The sequence below is a fragment of the Gymnogyps californianus genome, unplaced genomic scaffold (assembly GCF_018139145.2).
Source record: "Gymnogyps californianus isolate 813 unplaced genomic scaffold, ASM1813914v2 HiC_scaffold_176, whole genome shotgun sequence".
Lineage (NCBI taxonomy): Eukaryota > Metazoa > Chordata > Aves > Accipitriformes > Cathartidae > Gymnogyps > Gymnogyps californianus.
This window is the reverse complement of record NW_026114057.1, coordinates 1-21,439: the sequence shown is the minus strand read 5'-3', so window position 1 is coordinate 21,439 and position 21,439 is coordinate 1. Positions and strand designations below refer to the sequence as shown.

General features: G+C 40.3%; 1 protein-coding gene and 1 pseudogene across 1 annotated transcript; one reads left to right on the top strand and one right to left on the bottom strand.

Moving 5' to 3' along the window:
- Positions 1-5,304: 5,304 nt before the first annotated feature.
- On the bottom strand, positions 5,305-7,169 carry LOC127028084 (recQ-mediated genome instability protein 1-like; annotated as a pseudogene).
- A 3,085-nt stretch (positions 7,170-10,254) lies between these two features.
- On the top strand, positions 10,255-21,281 carry LOC127028083 (heterogeneous nuclear ribonucleoprotein K-like; the record flags this gene model as incomplete). The annotated part of the gene is made up of 11 exons (XM_050913904.1): positions 10,255-10,313; positions 12,792-12,870; positions 12,977-13,056; positions 13,956-14,053; positions 15,439-15,495; positions 16,938-16,981; positions 17,933-18,005; positions 18,589-18,702; positions 19,898-20,026; positions 20,540-20,847; positions 21,196-21,281. Coding segments are annotated over exons 3-11 (958 nt in total), but the record flags the coding sequence as incomplete, so codon positions are not given.
- Positions 21,282-21,439: the final 158 nt, after the last annotated feature.

Here is a 21,439-nt window from a genome sequence, read left to right as displayed (position 1 = left end):
AAAATACTGATAACTGTTGCTTGAAAGGTATAAAATGCTTTACCGTGTGTTAATCAGGTGTGCTAGCTTTGTGGAGTTACCACCTAGCACCCATCTCTGCGCAGACATGAAATAAACAAATATCTCGGCTCTGTGTGTTAATTGGCTTTTTTGCACACCGGGTGAAAGAATCCTGATTTTTGGGACAACAGGGGGGCAGCTATGTGGGTGCTTGGCTGCTGGCAGGGGTCAACCCACCACAAATGCTTAAGACAATGTTCTTTTAATGTTGCTTTACTTAATCTTTTGCTTTTTTTTTTCATTTAAGTAAAGAAACATCCTGTTAAAACACTCTTCTTTTAAGATACCTGACATTCTCACCAATCACACCTTCCTTTTCCACTCATAAATCCTCCCCCTCTAACAATCTCTTATGCTCCAAAAGTGAAGTCAGGAATAGAAATGTACAATTTCCCAACATCAGACTAACACAAGATTTTAGCTGGTAACTTATTAGAATGTCTCCATCATGATAAAAATTTGGTTTGCTTACTTCCATCACAAAACATCTCTCATGAATTTTGAAATACCTGGTAGAATACAATATCAACAAACTGACCATATTTCTCAGGAAGATCTAAAGTGGTAAATTACACTGAAGACATAACATCTGATTTTTAGATTCAAAACTACTAATTTCACAAAATAACAAGTTTTCAGAAATAATGTGCCTTTAAATCAGTTTAAGATTATCATTGTTGTGAAAGTACTTAATATTTTTTGTCAGACATTTTCATATATCTGAAGCTGAAAAAAAATTTTTAAGAAAGCTTTCTTCTGCAAAGAAGAGGCAACAGAGGCAGTAATAATAGTTTATTCCTGTCTACAAGACAGTAATTTTGTAAGAGCTCCAGCAATACATAGTATACTGTTAAAGTATATCACAGTCTATGTCACAAGAATAATTTACTATTACAAGAATAGAAAATATATAACAAGAGATAAATACATAGCCATGTTTCATTTTGTACATTTGCAACAGTCTATGCAAACTCATTAACTATACTTATATATGAATAGTTAATACTTAGCTGTGAGTGTACACAATTATTTCACTTTTAAATTTTTCTATGTGTACCCACGGCCTAATTTACTGGTTATTAACTTCATAAAAGCCACTACTAAGATATTATTAGATCAAACTAATTCTCAGTTCTGTTTTTCAAATAGCAGAAATGGAAGAAGTATCACTGAATCAGGAGTTTTAAATACAATTGGGAAATAAATAGTAGCCTAACTGGTAACACCTGAGATAAGAAAATTCAGAATTTTTTTCTGCTTCATGCTTAGTCATCTACCAGTACTAGAGACAGTAGATTTAGTATTTTGCTAGAGATACTGAGGATTATTTTACATTGTTCTTTATTATTTTACATTAAATAAGATGATAGCCTATGTTCTACAAGATTAGTATCAATCTCATTTCCTTTTATAATAAGCAACAGACCCTGTAGGTAAGACATTTGCTTTTCTCCTGTTTTGGCTTTGCCTATGCTACCAAATGTGACCACATTACAGTATTTAAAAACTTGATGCCTGTCTGTTGAACTTCATATCTGACCACATGTGTGTTCTTAGTAACTTGTGAAATAAAAGGTAAAATCTCTTTCAGTGTTTTTGTGTATTTTAACATACATTTTAAAGAGATATAACATTTATTTTATTTAGGCACTTGCTACACATATGCTTTATGCAGTATGTCAGTTTAGGTATGTATGTCAGCTCAAAGGTTTCTCTCATCGATTTTTGTACTCAAGAGGAAATCCTCAATCTGTAAGTAAAAGGATCCAGACAATAACATGTGTTTTCATGAAATGTATCTATTGAATGATTTTTTTAAAATGTTTTAAATTACAAGAGGATCTTTAATTACACTTTCTACTTAATAGCACTGTATTTTCTAGTTTGTAGAAACTGTATGAGGGCAACTACACTAATAGGTAATACCAGGGGGTAAATTATCTAAGCATGTGTTTAGGAAGCCAGCAGTCCTAGGCCTGCTAAGTATGTTTTTCTTTACAATAAATGCCAGATTTGTGGTTTAATAGTAACCTTTATGGCCCCCCATTTCCCCAAGCCTACTAATAGAGTCTGTGGAAATGTAGTACTACCTACTGTGGGGAAAGATACAGTTAGGGAGTATTTAACCCAACAGACATATACAGCTCCATGAGACCAGACAGGATGCAGCTGAGGGTGCTGAAGGGAGCTGGCTTGATGTCATTGCAGGGCCACTCTCTATCATATTGGAAAGGTCATGGCAATCGGGGAGGTATTCCTGATGACTGGAAAAAGACAAATGTCACACCCATCTTCAAGGAGGACAAGGAGGAGGATCCAGGGAACTACAGACTGGGCAGCCTGACCTCACTCCCTGCGAAGGTTAGAGTAAATTCTCCTTGAAGCCCTATCCAGGCACATGAAGGAGAAGGTGGTGATTGGGAAGAACAGCCAGTATGGGTTTACCAAGGGCAAGTCATGCCTGACCAATCTGATTACCTTCTACAAAGAGATTACTGACTGTGTGGATAAGGGGAAAGCAGGGGAGAAGCTACCAAACTGGGTGGGGGGTGTGTATAGGAAATAGTCAATATACTAGAGAGCAGGGACCTCAGCAGGCTGGAGAAATAGTCTGATAGAAACCTCATTAAGTTCAGCAAAGGCAAATGCAAAGTTCTTCATCTGGGCACAACTAACCCCATGCAACAATGTAGGCTGGTGGCCAACTAGTTAGAAGGCAACTTTACAGAATAAAACCTGCGTGCCCTGGTGGACAACAAGTTGAACATGAGTCAGCAGTGTGCTCTTGCAATGAAGATGACCAACCACATACCAGGCTCTATTAGAGAGTATCAGGCAGGTCCAGGGAAGTGATCCTTCTTCTGTATTCAGCACTTGTGAGACCGCATGTGGAGTACTGTGTCCCATTTTGGGCTCCCTACTACAAGAAAGCCACTGACATAGTGGAGCAGGTCCAGCGGATGGCTGCCAAGGTGGTCATGGGGCTGAAGCATATGCCACTCTGTGGAGAGGATGAAAGAACCGGGTTTGTTTAGCCATAAGAGAAGGCTAAGACACAGAAACAGGTCAGATTCTGACAGGAACACATTGCAATTTGCCCTGTTAGAAAACACGATGTGAACAGGGAAAAATTCTTCAAGGACAAAAGATTAAAAAGTGACACACTGGTACAAAAGTCTGCTACACATACACTTATATGAGAAGCAGAGTTGTAGGAAACTTCTACCTCTTATGTTGGTTAAAAAAGAGTTGCAATGTCAGGCTGCCCTTAATCTTCAGTTTGCTGTCATTATTCCTAGCACTCTATTCCTTCTAGGACGATAATGAATAGAATTGGATTAGAAATGAGAAGTAGTATTTACTTTTTAAAGTCCTTTTTGCCCTTTCCTCCCAGGTAAATACATTTAAGTTTGCTTGACACCAGATAACTCAAAAACACTGTACTGTAAATCACTCTACCTACAAAGAAAAGCTTAAAGTTATTAAGATTTTATTCTAAATAGAAATGCTTGAGATATTATTATAGCAAGTGAAGGGAAAATTCAAATTGCAACTGCTCAGCAGTGGTAATTTGTGACCAAGGAATGATCTGGCATGGAGGGCAAGAAGGCCCAACTGCAGAAGGGGTTGAACTGGCTGGAAGCAGGAATGCCAGAGACAGAAAGACTCCCTGTAAGGGAGTGAAGTTTCCCCGGTGATGAGATAAGAAACAGCCACAGCATTGTCTTGTAGCCATCCTGGAATGCAAGCGCTCAGGGGCCACCTTTGGGCAGCAGAGCTGGGCTGGGGGATGAACCCAAGGCCGGGCTGAGACACCTCATGCAACCACTCATGGGATTGGTGCTGGTGCAAGTGTATATAAGGAATCAGCTCATGATGCATCTTTGCAGACTCCTTGTAGAACTGCTTATGGCAGTAGGACTTTGTCCAATGCAGTGTTCATTAATTTTGTTCATTATATTTAAGCACAAATGTGTTTTTAATTCACCTCAAGGGGTACAATAAAAATTCCCACACAAAAGATATTAAGAAATAGGGGTTTATATTTCATTCCAAATGTTATATTTAATGTTCTATCTAATAGTGCTCCATACTCAACTTCTGTGAAAAGTCTCCTTCTGATATGACCTGAAATATTATTTTTTTTTTAGTGTGAAATCACAGTAATGGTCCTAGACTAGACCAATAGAGCACACCCTTTAGGAAATCCTTTATCCTTTAATATTCCTAACTGGTACTTTAAGATGATATTATTACAACTAGCTGTTGCTTCCTTAGGATGCTACCTTCATTCAACAAGAAAGAAGTTGCTGGGTTATAAACACATGTATCACTGTGGCCAAATTGGTATCTGGAAGGATTAGGCTAATCCTCAAGCTGGTTTGGCCAGCCTAGTTTATTTGGAATCCTACCACATCTTTGGTCTAGCCACTGCCTTATTCGGGAACAGTGACTTTCCATTTGTGGACACTGAAATTGTAAGGGACCAGTTGTATCAGCTGAATGTTCATAAGTCCATGGGGCCTGATGGGATTCACCCCAGAGTACTGAAGGAGCTAGTGGATGTTACAGCAGGACCCCTCTTGGTCAGCAGGACCCCCACCAAAGCTCTTGGGAGTCTGGGGAGGTCCCCGCTGACTGGAAGCTAGCCAATGTTATTCCAATTTACAAGAGGGGCATGAGGGAAGACCCAGGAAACTATAGACCTGTTAGTCTAACCTCAGTACCTGGAAAAATTATGGGGAAGATCATACTGGGTGCTATTGAAAGACATTTAAAGGACAATGCAGTCATCAGGCACAGTCAACATGGGTTCACAAAGGGAAAGTCCTGTCTAACTAATCTGATATCCTTCTACGATAAGGTCACCCACCTAGTGGATGAAGGGAAGACGGTGGATGTAGTTTTTCTGGATTTTAGGAAGGCTTTGGATACTGTCCCTCACAGCATCCTTCTGGACAAGTTGTCCAACTGTGAGATGAGCAGGTACACGCTGCACTGGGTGAAGAACTGGCTGAACGGCAGAGCTCAAAGGGTTGTAGAGAATGGGGCTACATCTGGCTGGCTACCAGATGGGTAGTGGGAGCACTACAGGGGAAGTGAGTGAGCAGCCACACGGTGCTTAGTTGCTGGCAGGGCCTAAACCACCACACCACTTAACTTTAAAATTTAATTTTCAACAGTCCTTCAGGGGAAATCTTGACTTAAACATTTTCTAATATATAATCTACAAGTTTGTGCTCATTATTTATTCAAAAAATTCTTCAATTGTTCTAGATGCCTTGCATCTGCATCCTGTAGAATTAATACAGTGGCTTTAGACTGAAAAAAGGATTAAACTCTATAGTCATCAGAGATCTATCAGTCATCTTTGACATTTCTCTAAATCATCCTTAAGCTTTGGATGTGAAATAGGATCTTTTTCAACATATTCATTTCAGGCACTGAAAATCCAATCAAACTTGTTAGAATATCATCAGCAAAATCTACTTTGAGATAAGCTGAACCATCAGAAATTTTTGTCTTTATACCCCTGGACCCATTGCTGCTTGTGAGGTTTCCATTAAGAGTTACAATAAAACATCTAACTTTAAGAATTGGCTTTTTTGCAAGGAGAACAGAAATATAGGTGAAAGGTGGAGAAACTAAATCAAGATCATGTGCCTCTATTGCTCTACAAGGAAAGGACTGCATATCATTCTCTGGCTGATCTGCTTTTGGATCAGTTTTTGAAAAACATACTGGTTCATTGTTAGCAGCTTGCTGTCAGAAGTGCACTGGAATTTATGTCTGCTCTCAACTAGGTCTATATCATTCCATCTTTCTTTGGTAGTATTTTCCAAAGAGAAATCTGCAGAACTGTAAGTCTGATGTATGCTATTATGCTGTGAGAAGTTACTTGTACTATTTTCATCTCCAGCAGATACTGTTCTTTCCGAAGTCTTTTGCTTGCTGGTAGCTTTTACAGGCTTCTCTCATATCATCTTTTTCATAAGTGCCATTTAAAGATGAATCACATGAACTTCTAGATGTATGTAGAAGCCTCTCAGTAATTAAATCTATGTTTCTCTTCATGACCACTGACAGCACTTCTTCCAGCTCTCTTTGGATCTCTTCTTCCAGAAGAAAGTAATCTTCCAAAGGAAAGTAATTTAAAAAGCCATCAACATTCCACAGGAGGTGAAATTTGTTCATCTGAATGAGGCAAAGGATTTCCAAATTCTTGTCACAAAAGATTTTCATCATGTGCAGTGAGCAAACCTGAGGCTGTACTAAAATTGTCACTTCTACTGCAGTATACACTTTCTGAAGGTGTTACATCATTTAAAGCAAATTCATTATTTTCATCAAGACTAGCTAAAAGATCTTCATTTGAAGGGCCTAGAGTTTGTCCTAATTCATCTACAGGCCTTGGAACAATTTGTTCATGATCAGTTTGTCCAACAGGATTAAGGTTCTCAGCTTCCCCAATTAATCTAGCAAGGACTTTTTCCTGAGTATATAGACTCCACTATAAGAACCTCCACTTCATCCAATTCACCAAGAATTTCATATTTTCTGGTTTAAGAAGAAGGACTCCAAGACAACATGCAGTATTCCCCGTACAGTGTTTTTTCTTCCAGGAGGAAGATTACTATGGAGAACAGGGACTGGTTGATATTCCATGCCCTGAATTTGATCTATCCCATCAGTTATTTGCAGCATCAGCATTTGAGTACACTTTGCTTCCCAGGATTCTTAGGATGCTCAAGTGTTGGCTGTTACTTCTTCATTTACAGTATTTTTTCCTCTGAGCTTCTGCAACTGTGAACATGCTGGTTGGCTAACATCAACCAGTGAATCAATCTGTATGGAGTAGAAGCCAGACAACTCTCTTTTGGGAGCATCTAAAATGCAATCAGGCAAAATGGGACATTCCAAATTTCTTAGATCTAGTAAGAAGCCATTGCTCAAATCTGTCTGTTAATCTTAGCTTGACTTAAGTTACTACTGCTATTTTTTTCACAAATACAATTAATACAGGCTTCCAGCCATATCAAAGGAACTTCAACATGCCACATAGATGAAAGCCAAGTTTCCACTCTTGCTGTAATGTTAGATGCAGACATTTTCTTTTAAGTTAAAAGAAAAAAGTGAATTCTCTAGAACAAAACCCAGAAAGATGTTTTTATTCTTCTGACAACAGCTAAAGTTATGACGTCTCTCACTTGCATTGTATAAAAATTTGCTCTCAGTTCAAAGTTCAGCTATTCTAAGTGTGACAATGTAGAAGCAATTACAATTAAAAACACTTCCACTGATGCTAAAAATAAACATGCAGTTCCAATAATTAAACAAGTAAGCTTCAACCAGCATAAACAGCCTATACAGTTTACTCATCACAAAGTATCAGGAAAGTACTGAGACTTCTACAAGCAACCCTTCTTGGTGGCTTCATCTTTTCCTGTTGATTTAATTGGAAGTATACACCTGAAATCCTTTTGCTGTGGATGGAAAGAGAACATATAATAACTAGAAGAAGAAAGGTTCTCCTCCAACTGTTTTTTGTTTGTTTTATTCCTATCAGTGCTGCTGTTCGCACCCAGTCTACTTTAAAAATTGACCCAAGAAGTTATTCTCCCATCTCGTTAGCACTGTTAAGAACACAAGTGAGAAGCCCCATTTACAATACAAGCAAGTTGGGATCTGTAAGTATTTGTACCACAGGGGTGATTTTTACACTTTAATACAATGAAAACTTTGGAACTGACAACAGAAGGCTAGCCTGAAATATCAATGTTATCTAGAGACCCAGTCCAGGGTTTGGCTGCAATAGTACCAAGTTTTGGTGGTCATTGTCTCAAGAACATCAGTGGTTAATAAGCTCTAGCTTATCATAGATAATGAGATTGAGTGCACCCTCAGCGAGTTTGCCAACGACACCAAGCTGTGCGGTGCGGTCAACATGCTGGAGGGAAGGGATGCCATCCAGAGGGACCTGGACAGGCTTGAGAGGTGGGCCTGTGCAAACCTCATGAAGTTCAACAAGGCCAAGTGCAAGGTCCTGCACATGGGTCGGGGCAATCCCAAGCACAAATACAGGCTGGGCGATGAGTGGATTGAGAGCAGCCCTGAGGAGAAGGACTTGGGGGTGTTGGTTGACGAGAAGCTCAACTTGACCCGGCAATGTGTGCTTGCAGCCCAGAAGGCCAACCATATCCTGGGCTGCATCAAAAGAAGCATGACCAGCAGGTCGAGGGAGGTGATTCTGCCCCTCTACTCCACTCTCGGGAGACCCCACCTGGAGTAGTGCATTCAGCTCTGGGGCCCCCAACATAAGAAGGGCATGGACCTGTTGGAGCAAGTCCAGAGGAGGGCCACGAAGATGATCAGAGGGCTGGAGCACCTCTCCTATGAAGACAGGCTGAGAGAGTTGGGGTTGTTCAGCCTGGAGAAGAGAAGGCTCTGGGGAGACCTTATAGCAGCCTTCCAGTACCTAAAGGGGGCCTACAGTAAAGATGGGGAGGGACTCTTTATCAGGGAGTGTAGTGATAGGATGAGGGGTAACGGTTTTAAAGTGAAAGAGGGTAGATTTAGATTAGATGTAAGGAAGAAGTTCTTCACTGTGAGGGTGGCCTTATTGGGGCCTTTCAATATATAGAGGGGGCTTATAAGAATGAGATAGAGAGACTTTTTACCAGGGCCTCTAGTGACAGGACAAGGGGCAATGGTTTTAAACTGAAAGAGGGTAGGTTTAGATTGGACATAAGGAAGAAATTCTTTATGATGAGAGTGGTGAGACACTGGAACAGGTTGCCCAGAGAGGTTGTGGATGCCCCATCACTGGAAGTGTTCAAGGCCAGGTTGGATGGGGCTCTGAGCAACCTGATCTAGTGGAAGATGTCCCTGCCCATGGCAGGGGTGTTGGACTAGATGATCTTTAAAGGTCCCTTTCAACCCAAACCATTCTATAATTCTTGTTAGTTTTGGAAGTAGCTATGCACGTTTAACTTGTATAACTGCATTTGGAACCTGTTTATCCCCTTAAGGGGGATGACCAAGGAGCTCAACCTCCTTACAGAATTATACCAAAGAAAAATTACTGTAAGAATAGTTAAGAAACACAAGGCTTGTCTTCTGACATTATAACCTGTAGCTAAGAAAAAAATACCCTGCCTTAAAGTTCTCCCCAAAACTCCACTGCTTAGAAGAAACTGTACAGTTACTTAAGGGAAATAACCCATTTGTTTACCGATCAATGGGTCTAATCCCACGGGCCTCTTGTAAGGTAAGGACCAGCACATCATGCCATTTTCAATAAGTTTCTCATCTCGGCCACGCAGTCCTTAGGCAGCCTGTCACCCGCTTGGCGCTGCTACCCTGTGCCAAGCCCCCCAGGGGCGGTGAGGCCAGCTGCCACCCCGCATCCCTGCAGGCACCGACGAGCTGCAGTGGACAGCGATGGACGCTGAGGTGAGATAGGCCACCCCACTACAGAGTCATATCGGGGACAGGACACATACCTCCCTACTCCTCAAACAGGCTGACTAGAACCCAAGACCCTTCCCCCGCACCCTACCCTCAGCCGAGCCACCCCACACTTATCCGGGGCAGGGGCGGTGCCGAACGAGCGAGCAGAACCAGCAGGGCAGCCCACCTCCCATCACCCGAGTTGCGGGTGGGAAGGGAGAATACACCTGCTCTCTGTGCACAACCCCCAAAAACCCCGCGCAACTCAACAGCCAATAGGAGGCGCGGAGCCACGCGCGCCTTTAAGCATCGCAAGAACTCTGCCCCGCCCCCTCCGGCGCTAGGGGACAAGTACAAGGCGGAGTTTTCGCAGACGCCATTTTTTCCCAAAAAATCCTGAGGTTGCTCTCGCTCTCTTTTACCGCCTTCTATTGTCTCCACTGTTGTTGCCGCTCTTCTCGTGGCTCCTGTCAGGCAGGTAAAACAAACAAACAACCTAGGCACACTGCGGCGGTGCAGGGTGGATCGCGCTCCTCTCCCCGTGACACCCAGGCCTGTCTCGCCGTGGTCTACACGGAGGGCGGAGCGAACTAGAGGCCATCCCTGCCCTGACGGGCAGCTGCCTTACCCAACGGGGCCGCAGTGGGTCCCCACGGAGGGGAGGGGAGGGGAGGAGAAGAGAGGAGAGGAGAGGAGACGAGACGAGACGAGACGGCTGGACTAGTCGCCTGGTGGTGCTGGTGGATGTGTGTGTTAGTGGTGGGAGCTACTCACCTTTTATCTCTCGTACGTGGTGGGTGCAGGTAAGCACGGCTCGCGCGCGTACCTGATTAAGGTGAGGAGGGGGTGTTGCGCGCGCACTGGAGGGGGGCGGACTAAGGGAAGTGGAGCTGTTGATCGCGCCCTTCTTGACGCTGCTGCGTGACACAGTAACGCGGGAGGCCTGAGTCGCCGCCGGGCCCCAGGATTTTCGTGGGTTCCCGTAGGGACAGCGCTCTTCCCTGCTGGCGGGGCGGCGGAATTGGGTAGGTCCGGGGACTGCTGCGTGGAGAAGGAGGGGGCCGGGAGTGACGATTCCTCAGCTAATGTGGAGTGGCTTGGCGCAACCTGCGGGCTCAAGGGGCCCCATCTGTCCTGAGGGAAGGGCGAAAAGGGTGATCTGTGTCTCTGCCGGTAGCCGTCGCGCCTTGGCGACCTTAGTACGGGCATGGCGGCCCAACCGGTGCGGCTCCCGGAGTGGCCGGCCGCACTAGCGAGTGCGCGCTAAGGCCAGGGGAGCGGCCGCCGCCGCCTTCCTGCACCTACCCTGGGTAGCTGCATGGGGTGAGTTTTTTGAGAATTATGGCGGGCAGAGAGGAAGAGGAGGGAGGGCGCTCTCGGCTGCGGCCTGTGCGGAAGGGGCCGTGCCAAACCGATTTGGGAGCGCTCTGCAGCAGGGCCTGCTTTTAGGGGCGATTGTGGCGATGGCGGAGTTCTCGTGGCGGGGCCGTTGCGCTCTGTCGGCCCCGCTTGAGCTCGGGTGAGGGCCGCCGAGTGCCTCCTTTGTGTCTCCCTGGGCAGAGTGGGGGAAATCTTGTGACCGCGTGGTGGTGGTTTTTCGGCTCCCGGCTCCGCCTAGCAGTGAGTAGGCGCCATTACAGCGGCCGCCATTTCTGCTGGTCCCCGCCAACGCGGAGGTGGGTCTCGGGCTGCGGGGGTTATGTAACGCCGTCGCCTCCTCCCCCCCGCCCAGGGAGTGAGCTGGGCTTCCGAGCGCTCGGCGGCGGGCGGGCGGGCTGGCTGGCTGGCTCTGGAAGCCGTGCGAGGGGTAAAAGCGAACGTTAGCCCGAGCAGACCGTGGCGCAGCTTGCGCATAGGCTGTGGAAGGGGAGGCGTCCGGGCGGGAAGGGCCGTTCGTCCCGGAGGGAGCGGGGTAGAGACGCGCCGACATCTCCCAGCCCTCTACTTGTGGCCGCTTTATCCTTTCGATGTTTTTAAAAACATTGCGTTAGTCAATTTAATCCCACAAACTCGATTTACACAACAGAGCACAGTAACTAATTGAGAGCATCTTGTCCTGAACACTATATTACATTTCGTCCCCCCGCAGCTCTAAAATTTTTGGGAGGGTCGTAAATAGAATAGGGTCTGGAATAGAATAGAAGAGGGTCTGGAAGGGCTAGCCATTTGAACCTGGTGAAATTTCTCTTCCCGCCTTCCCCCCCCCCCCCGCTCTGGCAACGTATGTTTGAGACTTGGTTATTCTTTAAGCGGCGCTTTTCCATTAGCTCAAATTAGGGACCTGGAAATACTAGCATGTGCTGGGAAGGCGGTCTCTCAGCAGCGACTGTAAAAGAGTGCATGCCTACCGGCAGTGCTTGCTGTTAGCCTGCACAAACAGGGTAATTGTTACAAATTAACAGATGATTGAAAGGATGTTTTAAAAGGTTAAACGTACCTTGCTTTTTCTTCGTGGATACGTAAGTGTCAACCGTTTGTTCAGGCTATGGAAGTTGAGCAATAAAATCCAAGGGGGAAAAATATCATTCTTTGTTTGGCTGTTATCTGTACAAATGAATTTAAGAGAATAAGGTGCAAAATTGTTCTGCCTGGACTTCTAATGTGTTTTACAAGTATTCTCACATGGACTTAACAAAAATAGATCTTGAAAGAGGTACCTGTTTCACAAAGTCAAAAAAGTTCAGCTGCTTTTGAGATTCTTCGTGCATGTATGCAGAGGTTATACATAACTACAGTGTGGTATTTTTAACAGAATTTTTCTAGTGTGGCTTGTGTGTAATTTCTTTTGTTCATCTGTTATATTGAATGGAAGGCATGATAGAATGCCTGCTAGTAAGTTGATAGAGAACTTATAAAATTAATGCTGGTGATTATAATAACTTTTTAGTCTAAATTGTTTAGAACTAAACAATAAGCAGATTGATACACAGTGTCCCTTAAAAAGGAAATTCAAGATATGTATTATATAACATGCTAAATATAGGAACCAGATAATTGTTCACTTTAAATATCTGAAAATCATTATGAGTAAATGTGATTGCTTAAAACTAGCAAATGCTTGAAAACTGAGCAAGTCCAGAATCATTCAGACTGTAATTGCTGATCTGTAAGTTTACAGACTTGATTATTATTTCTCCTCTTAGTGATGTGTTTGGCCTTGTTATGTTTTCTCATTTATAAAAAAAGCTTTGCAGCAAAAACTCGGGTCAAACCCCCATTTTTAGTTGTAGCGAGAATCAGACCTGTAAGTGAACAGAGCCTGATCTATGCTGTTTTCATAGGCTTCTGAAGCAGTAGGCTGTTGGGTTTTGATCCTGCCCAGAACACTTGGGTTTTGCTCTGTAAGCGTATATAAAACTGGTAAGTTCTAAAAGCAGACATCTGTGTTTTTCCCTTTACTACAATGTAGTTTGCTCCCCCCCCTCCCCAAAATAGATGTACTAGCTTTTTTTTAATTCTGCAACAGGTTTTATCTGCACACCTAAGAATAAAAGGTAATGGAGACTGAACAACAGGAGGAGACCTTTACCAACACAGAGACAAATGGTAAATTTTTTAAAGGACTACTTTATTTTATTTTATTGGGGGGGGGGGGGAAGAACCTTTTTAAGTCTCAGTGTTTCTAACTATTTTGGAATGCTTTAACTGTATCAAATGTTTGTATTGGCAGTATTTTTGCATTTAATCTTTTAAGTGTCCCGTATGGTTTTACATGGTTTTTGTATCATGAATACGTAATTTTTCTTTGGGAGTATTTTAGACATGGCATAAGCAACTAAAAGTTATAACTAAGGATTTGAAAATATTTGATAGCTAAATACTCAGTACTTGTCTGGACAGTGTGATCATGTAAAAATACTGTCAGGCATATCTATTACTGTATTTTTATTTGTTGCAGTTGTTACTTTGAAGGAATGTGTATATGTGAAATATCTCTAAATATTAGCTAAATTAAAAACTTTTTGAACATAATTAGTGAAGAAGAAAAGTGGGCATTAGCGTTGAGTTGATTCATGCCAGTTTTTCAAAGCTGTTTGAAATACTGCTTTCCTGTTGTTCCACCAGTATTTCAGTATTGGACAAACTACTTTTGATCTTTTGGGCTTTAAGGTTTTCCCAATTGTAAAAGAAATACTAGGTAGGTGATGCAGCACTGCTTTAAACAACATGTTGTAAATTTTTCACTAAGCTTGCAAAATTCTCATTTCAACTGTAGTTCATAGATTTGGAATGAGTCTTCAATAATTAATTGATATGTAGGCTGATGAAGTAAAAACCTGTTTCTGTGCTATAGATACTCAGGGTAGATATCAGAAGTCAGCGTTGGGCTAATAGGAGGGAATGCTTCATTAGGAATACAGTGCATAAGCTTGATATACAATTTTATCGTGACTTAGAAAGTTAAATATATGTTTGTGTTTTCTCCCCTATGGACCTGTCTACAGGCAAACGTCCTGCAGAAGATATGGAAGAAGAACAGGCTTTCAAAAGATCTCGGAATACAGATGAGATGGTTGAATTACGCATCTTACTTCAAAGCAAAGTATGCTTTTTCAGTATCGTTATGTTCCTGCTTATACCATTGCTTAAGACAGTGGTGACAAAGTGTATGTTGTGGTGTATGTTTAGAAAGAACATGTGCTTTATTTAAAATAAAATAACTTATTAGGAATATTTGTAAGTGTGCATGAATGATAGTAGAAGTGTATTGCAATGGTATTCAATAAATTTTTTTCAAGGATGAGTCTTTAATGATCTATGGGACTTCTGATTTAAAAAAAATGTACTTATTGAAAAAAATAAAGCAATAGAAATTATAAGCCACTTTTCTTATGTTTGAGTGGAATGTAATTGTTTCCAGGGGAATGACTGTGTATTAGTCTTTAGAAAGCAAGCAGTTTAGAGAATGATCAGCTTATGATTGTAAATTAAATATGAGAGGCAAGATGAGGACTTCCTTTTGGGATTTTAGTAATTTTCCCAGATTTAGTAAATCTATATGTATCAACAGGAGGAAATATGGGAGTAATGTTTCAGGGATTGCAATCGCTTCATTAACTAGTATAAATTGTCACAGTAAAATTGCTATTTATGAATCTCCTTTAGTGTTTCCAGTCATTACAGATGTTTGTGCTGTCTGAAGTAACTCAGTCTTTTGTGTCAGGGCAGGCGAATGTTACCTTAACTCTGCATAGCATTTCTGATGAATAGTCAAGTTAGGTGGAGTGCTGCAAAATGTTTGTGGTGCTGTTAGCATCATGTATGAACTGCATAATAAAAGCAATAATTTTGCATGTAGTTCTTGAAATAGCCTGGTAAAAATTTAGTTTTACAGTTGCCCCTCTTGAATATCTGAGTTTATTCCTGTTGATTTTAGCAACTGGAGATTAGCGATTGTTTATATTGGCTTTACATTCTGTACCTACCTGAGTGGTCAGTTGAGTTACATAGGTTTAAAACCAAAAGTAGCATTTGAAATTATCAAATGTTTGGAGTGTGAAAGTGAAATTTGCAAACATATAAAAAAAAAAAAGTGATCAAATAAATTAGGAAAATCCTTAACCTACATAACATGCATGGAATCCCATAAGGTATTTCTTCAGTCATACTCTAACTATGAGATGGTTTTAACACAGGCAGAATTGCCTAGAAACTTAAATTTGAAATTGAAATAATATTATTGAGTAGTTTTATCTCTTTCCAAAGTTCAGTGGTAAGAACTGTTTTGACCTTTTCCCCCATGGTAAAACCATGTCAGTTTATGTTTTGATTTAATTTGAACCTTTCAAAAGCAAAACAAGCCCCGCCCCACCCCTAAATGCATCCCACAAAGTAATGCAGAAATAGATACATTGTTCTTAGTCTTCAGTTCAAAAATGTAGTCTGTGCTGTATTAGCATAACATAACTTCTGAAAACTATTTTCCAGAATGCTGGAGCAGTGATTGGAAAAGGTGGCAAAAATATTAAGGCACTTCGTACAGATGTGAGTATATATGAGTTTGAATTAATTTAACACCAATTCTTTCAGAGCACTACATTAAAAACTTGATTGCATACATTTCTAGAAATTTGGAAATTCAAATCTAGACAACAATAATCTAATTATAAGCCATTTATAATGATTTTTAGAGGAGATAACTTTAGTTTTTCGGTTTGTGTTGTAATTAAAACCCAGCTTAAGTTATATGGGAGGAGAGGTTTATATTAAACCTCTTTGCTTTCAAACAGGGTTCCTCTAAATTACACACTTCAAATGAGTTAACATCTTTAATTAGAAATATTGGCAAAGCTTAAAACTCTTAACTGTACCATTTCCCATATGTGTGAATCAATTATAGTACTATTGAAAACTATTGCAGGCTTAACCCAGTGATAGAGGAATTCTTTAACTTCCTTTAAAAAAACCCATAATGGACCATCTGTTCTTACTTTAACAGCTTGGACATAAAGCACAAAAGCATTCATGTTAAGGTTGCATGATTTAAATACGGGTATAGAACAGTAAAGAAACACTTTATTCTGTTACTTGGAAGCATTTTTAAATGGTCATGGCTTATTTACCTATTCATATTTTATAGTGGGTTGACTCTTGTGATTAGACACATGTTCAGTGTAAATGTTATGTATTTATAAAACTTGGCAATGCTTCTTAAATTCCATTTGTTTACACTCCTGTACTTAGCATCAGCTACAATTTCAGCAATTTTTTCAAGCAAGACTGTTCAACACAATATTTGCTAATATATCATTACAGAATCAGTTCCATCTAAGTTCACAAACTATAGCAACTAGAATTGAGGATTAAGCTGAAATGGTCAGGAATCATACATACACTCGCTAACTTTGGCAGCTAGTGTTTTTGTTTAAGTAAATAAATACATCACCTAAGTCCAGATAATTTAATTGGTCTGGAATACTAACTTTCCCAACTTGCCCAAGGTTTCAGTAATATGGATCTCAACAGTTTTTGTGTCTACGTTCATGAGCCAGCCTACTACTGAAACATCATTATGTTAAAAGTAAAAAGTAGTTTAGTCAGATAAAGTAAATCATTAAGATCCATACTGTTAAGTCACAGTTGATGTAGCAATCCATTATTGTGTTAGTCTTCAGAACAACTTAAGCTTGCTTCATTAACTGAGAGTAATGAGTATAGTTTGTATTAAATTAAAATTTATTGCTTTTCCCCCTTTTCCCTCTCCTTGTTTTTTTGGCCATATATCTCCGTTACCCATGTACTGGATCGACTTGCCCCTGCGTTGCCCACCATGACGTTGGCCCATCCGCCCCTGAACGCCCATGTGAAAACCCTGGTTGGCTATGCCCAAAAATGTGCTCGTTGCCAAACGGGTACCATACTTGACAACTTCTGATTGAATACCCATGCCCAATGCCAACATCCACGAACGCCAATGACCAATGCAGTACAATGCAAGTGTTTCAGTCCCAGACAGCAGTGGCCCCGAGCGGTATGTCCCAACAGTTTATGCCTCACTGCCTGATTAGAAAGAGAGAAATGTATTTTATTACCTGCCTTTTATATAATTAAATAGTATCCCCTTATAGACCGTGTATTGTTTTTTTTTTAAAGTTTTCTGTCTTATTTTCCCCATTAAGTCTTTTTGTCACTGAACTTTTACGTGAGTTGGCCACCCAAACAATCCACTAATTTTATTTCAATGGAAGGAGCACAGCTTCAAGTATTGCATATTCACTGCATTATAAATCAAATTGTTTCAAGAGTCTCTTCCTCTTTGTGGCCCGCCTTGCTCCCCCCCCAACATTGTCTGTTCATAATTATTTCTGATGAAATACTAACTCTAGTTCACTTTCCTTCACTTCTCATTTGTTTTACATTTTTGTTTGTTTGTGGGGTTTTGGAGGGTTGGGGTGTTTTTTGGTTTGGTTTTTTTTTCCTTGTATTTATATTCCTTTTTTGCAGAGCCCACTAGTAATCTAATTTCTAACTGGTCTCTCAACCTTACTCCAGATATAATGTTGACCGCTTGCATATCCCCACTTTTTCTACAAGAAGGTGTGCCAGTTTTACCAATGTAATGACGAGGGTATACTAAATTAGTGTTGGTGGGGAACGTGAATATTCACTTCTACTTTCAGTTCTGCATCGATTTCTTGCCCACTTAATCTGAGCCCTTCCAAAAGCTCTCGCTTGCTCTCTCTCTCTCTCTCTCTCTGCAAGACCTACCTGGTCTTAAATTCATCATGCATATATATTGGGCATAAACAAAGATGCATGTGTTGTAAATCCAGTGAACAGGTTTACTTTAAATGGGGAATATTAAATGTAAGTTCTTCTGTGTAGTCAATCTTGTTAGAATTTTGTGTATGATTATGAATACTAAACTTCTACTACTTTTCTACCTTCTCCATATTTTCTGACACTATGGCCTCTCTAACAGCATCTTGAGTATAAGTGCAGATACAGAGACAATTGGAGAAATCTTGAAGAAGATTATCCCTACTTTAGAAGAGGTATGTCTCTTATGTTTGTTTCTTCAGAGATATAAATTTAGATTTTAAAACAAGATAATTCTAGATGATTGTGTGCTATTTTTAATATGTTAAATTAGAAAATAAAACCCAGCCTTTTTTGAAAGGAGGCCTATAGCGCTCAAACTATGTTGGCATTTTTTTTGGTAGAGGACAGAGACAGTCTCTTCTTAGAAAATTAATATTTGGAACAGCTTCCTCCCCTTCAAAACACCTGTCTCCTGACTTGTTTAGTCCCCGATTTGAAGTAGCTGTATTGTAATTTCCACCCTGCCTTGGCTTTGTAAGCAAGCGTGTTGCACTGTTTGATATCTTAAAATTTTATACAATAATAATAAAAGAAATAAGAAAAACTAATTTGACATCACCTCATGTTGAGGCAAAGTACTTAAATAGGTGTGATTCTATTGTAGCAAATGCAGCATTACAGTTCAGCAGCAAATTAAGTTATACCGTGGTGTTTGGAGAAAAACCTTAACAAAAAACCAAAATTAGTATTTTGATTTTTCAATTATTTTTCCCCAACTAATATTTTATTCTTTCCTTGTATGCATCTTACTTACAGTATCAACACTACAAAGGTAGCGACTTTGACTGTGAATTAAGACTTCTAATTCACCAAAGTCTAGCAGGAGGAATTATTGGTGTCAAGGGTGCTAAAATCAAAGAACTCAGAGAGGTACTGTTTCCTATTCTTTTCAGATTCTGCTTTTATTCTATAAACAAATTAGGTTTTTGTGTTAATAAACAGTGAGTGTAAGCATCATCTGTGCAATAATTCCTTCAGAACATATTTCGTACATGATTTCTGTATTCTGAGATCAATCTGAGTTACTTATTACAACTTTCTTGCAAAAAGTCAGAAATAAAGTGGCTGTTGGTGATAGAGCCTAGGACTTCTTATAAAGCTTTTAAGCATACTAGCAGTAGAGTAATCTTTATAAATAAAGGATACTTTTTAAAATTAAAATGCCATTCATCACTCCTTCTGGAATGAACTGCTGAATAGACTATATTGGTGGTGTTGGACATGGAAAATGGTTTAGCATGGATGCATCTCCCTAAACTCTAACGATGATAATTTAATAGATGTTTGAATATTGCTATAAAAAGGTAGTATGGGGTGGGTTTGGGGTTTTTTTGTTGTGGGTTTTGTTTTTTGTTGGGGGGGTTGGCGGTTGGGGTTTTTTGTTTGGTTTTGGGTGGGTTGGGGTTTGTTTGGATTTGTTTGTTTGTTTGAAGTTCCACTTCCTTGAAGACCACTGTTTCCTTTGTGAAGGACCATTCCTTGTGAAGGAATGAGGTTTTGTTCTAAAAAGCTAGTGGTCTCTGAATTTAGAGTGTTGTTTTCTATCCTTTCCTGGCATTGTGTCAAAAGCAATTCCAGGTCAGTTTAGGTGTAAGCTACTATTTGTGTGGACTGAGGAAGGCAAGATGACCAGACATAATCCTGGCAACGTTGCTGTCTTGCATGCAAAGCATGTTTTTGACACATGAAGGTTTATATAACCTGTAAGCTTATAATGGATATGTGGTCCTTTTGCTAATATTTGATTAAATGACCGTGTAGATGAGCCATAATTGAAGGATTTTTAAAAATCGAACTTTTTTCCTCTTCACTAGCATTTCATACAAACTGATGTCGTTGCAGGTCTTAAAAATATAATATCCTAAGATAAAATTTGTTGTAAGAACTCAGAAGCAAGCATTCACTTAAAATGACCGGAAGTTTAATGGTCTGGTTTGATTGTTCCTTTAAAAATATTTTAGTGAGTGTCTTACCCATTTTGTTTTCAATAAGTTTATAAAATTGTTTAAAATACTTCTATTTGAAGATTTGGGGTGGGTTTTTTTTTTTTTCTTCTCTTCAACAGAACACTCAGACCACCATTAAGCTCTTCCAAGAGTGTTGTCCTCATTCCACTGATAGAGTGGTGCTTATTGGTGGAAAACCCGATAGAGTTGTGGAATGTATCAAGATTATCTTGGATCTTATCTCTGAGGTAATGTGTCTTAAACTTATTATTCTTTCATTGGTATTCATGAAAGTCGGGATGATTTGGATGGAAAATTATATCTTTCCATTTCTATTTTGAATTCAGTGCCTCTTCTCCAGTAACAAAATAAGTGTTGGATTGTTAGAACCCTTTGAAATTATTCCTGTTTTCTAGAATTGGGGTGTACCTTGTTGGAGAGAGAAGCCATTTTTGGTACCAATGGACTATTAGTCATGCTTTACATATCAGTAAAATAAGAAATTTTAAATTGGGGAGGAAGTGAGACAAATGTACGTGCCACCCATCAGTAACAGCAGTTTCTCTATCATAGTTAAATTCTCAGGAAGCATATCACCATCCCTGCCTTTATCAGCATTGTGAAATCAAGAACGTATTCAGAATGTATAAATTAATATTTATACATTTAATATAGTAATTTAATGAAATATAATAATTGTAACAGTCAGTGCTAACCAGGGGGGAGGGGTGGTGTTTTTGTTTTTTTTGTGTATGTCTTAGTCTCCAATTAAAGGACGGGCCCAGCCTTATGATCCCAATTTCTATGATGAAACATATGACTATGGTGGCTTCACAATGATGTTTGATGATAGAAGGGGACGTCCAGTAGGCTTTCCAATGCGTGGAAGAGGAGGCTTTGATCGAATGCCTCCTGGTCGTGGTGGACGACCTATGCCTCCATCAAGAAGAGATTATGATGATATGAGCCCTCGCAGAGGACCTCCACCACCTCCACCAGGTCGTGGTGGCAGAGGTGGCAGCAGAGCTCGTAATCTTCCTCTTCCTCCTCCACCACCTCCTCGTGGCGGGTAAGCTGTTGCATAAATGCATTGTACAAAACTCAAGTTGAGTAAAATTTGCTGAATTGTGCTCATGTTTCCAGGACTTGTTTCACACTCCATGTTGGTAGTGATTATGCAGGATTGAGTGTGCATTGCACCAGAGAATTTCAAAAAGTATTTGAATTTAATTATTTCTGCAATGTAGCAGTCTATTAGGACTATAGTCAGTAGTTCTGTAACTTTATTTTATGTCATTCAGAACTTTGCTAAAGCATTCAGAAATTCATAGTTGTGTGCAAATCATGAAAACTTGAATTAGAATATATAAACTAGTTTATAACATGAGTCATGTGCTGCTGCTTTTTCTCGTTTTAGAGATCTTATGTCTTATGACCGAAGGGGTAGACCTGGAGACCGTTATGATGGAATGGTAGGAGTTAAAATTCATATTGATTTGTTTAGTAAATACAGTTAGCACTTTGAATATCTGAGGAAACTGTTCTTGAATACATACATTTAAGTGTGGGGCATGTGTGCTTCTGATAAACTTTGATATCACCAAAAAGTTTTGGCCATACAAATGGTCCCCACCAAGAAGACGACTGTTTGGGGTGTAAAG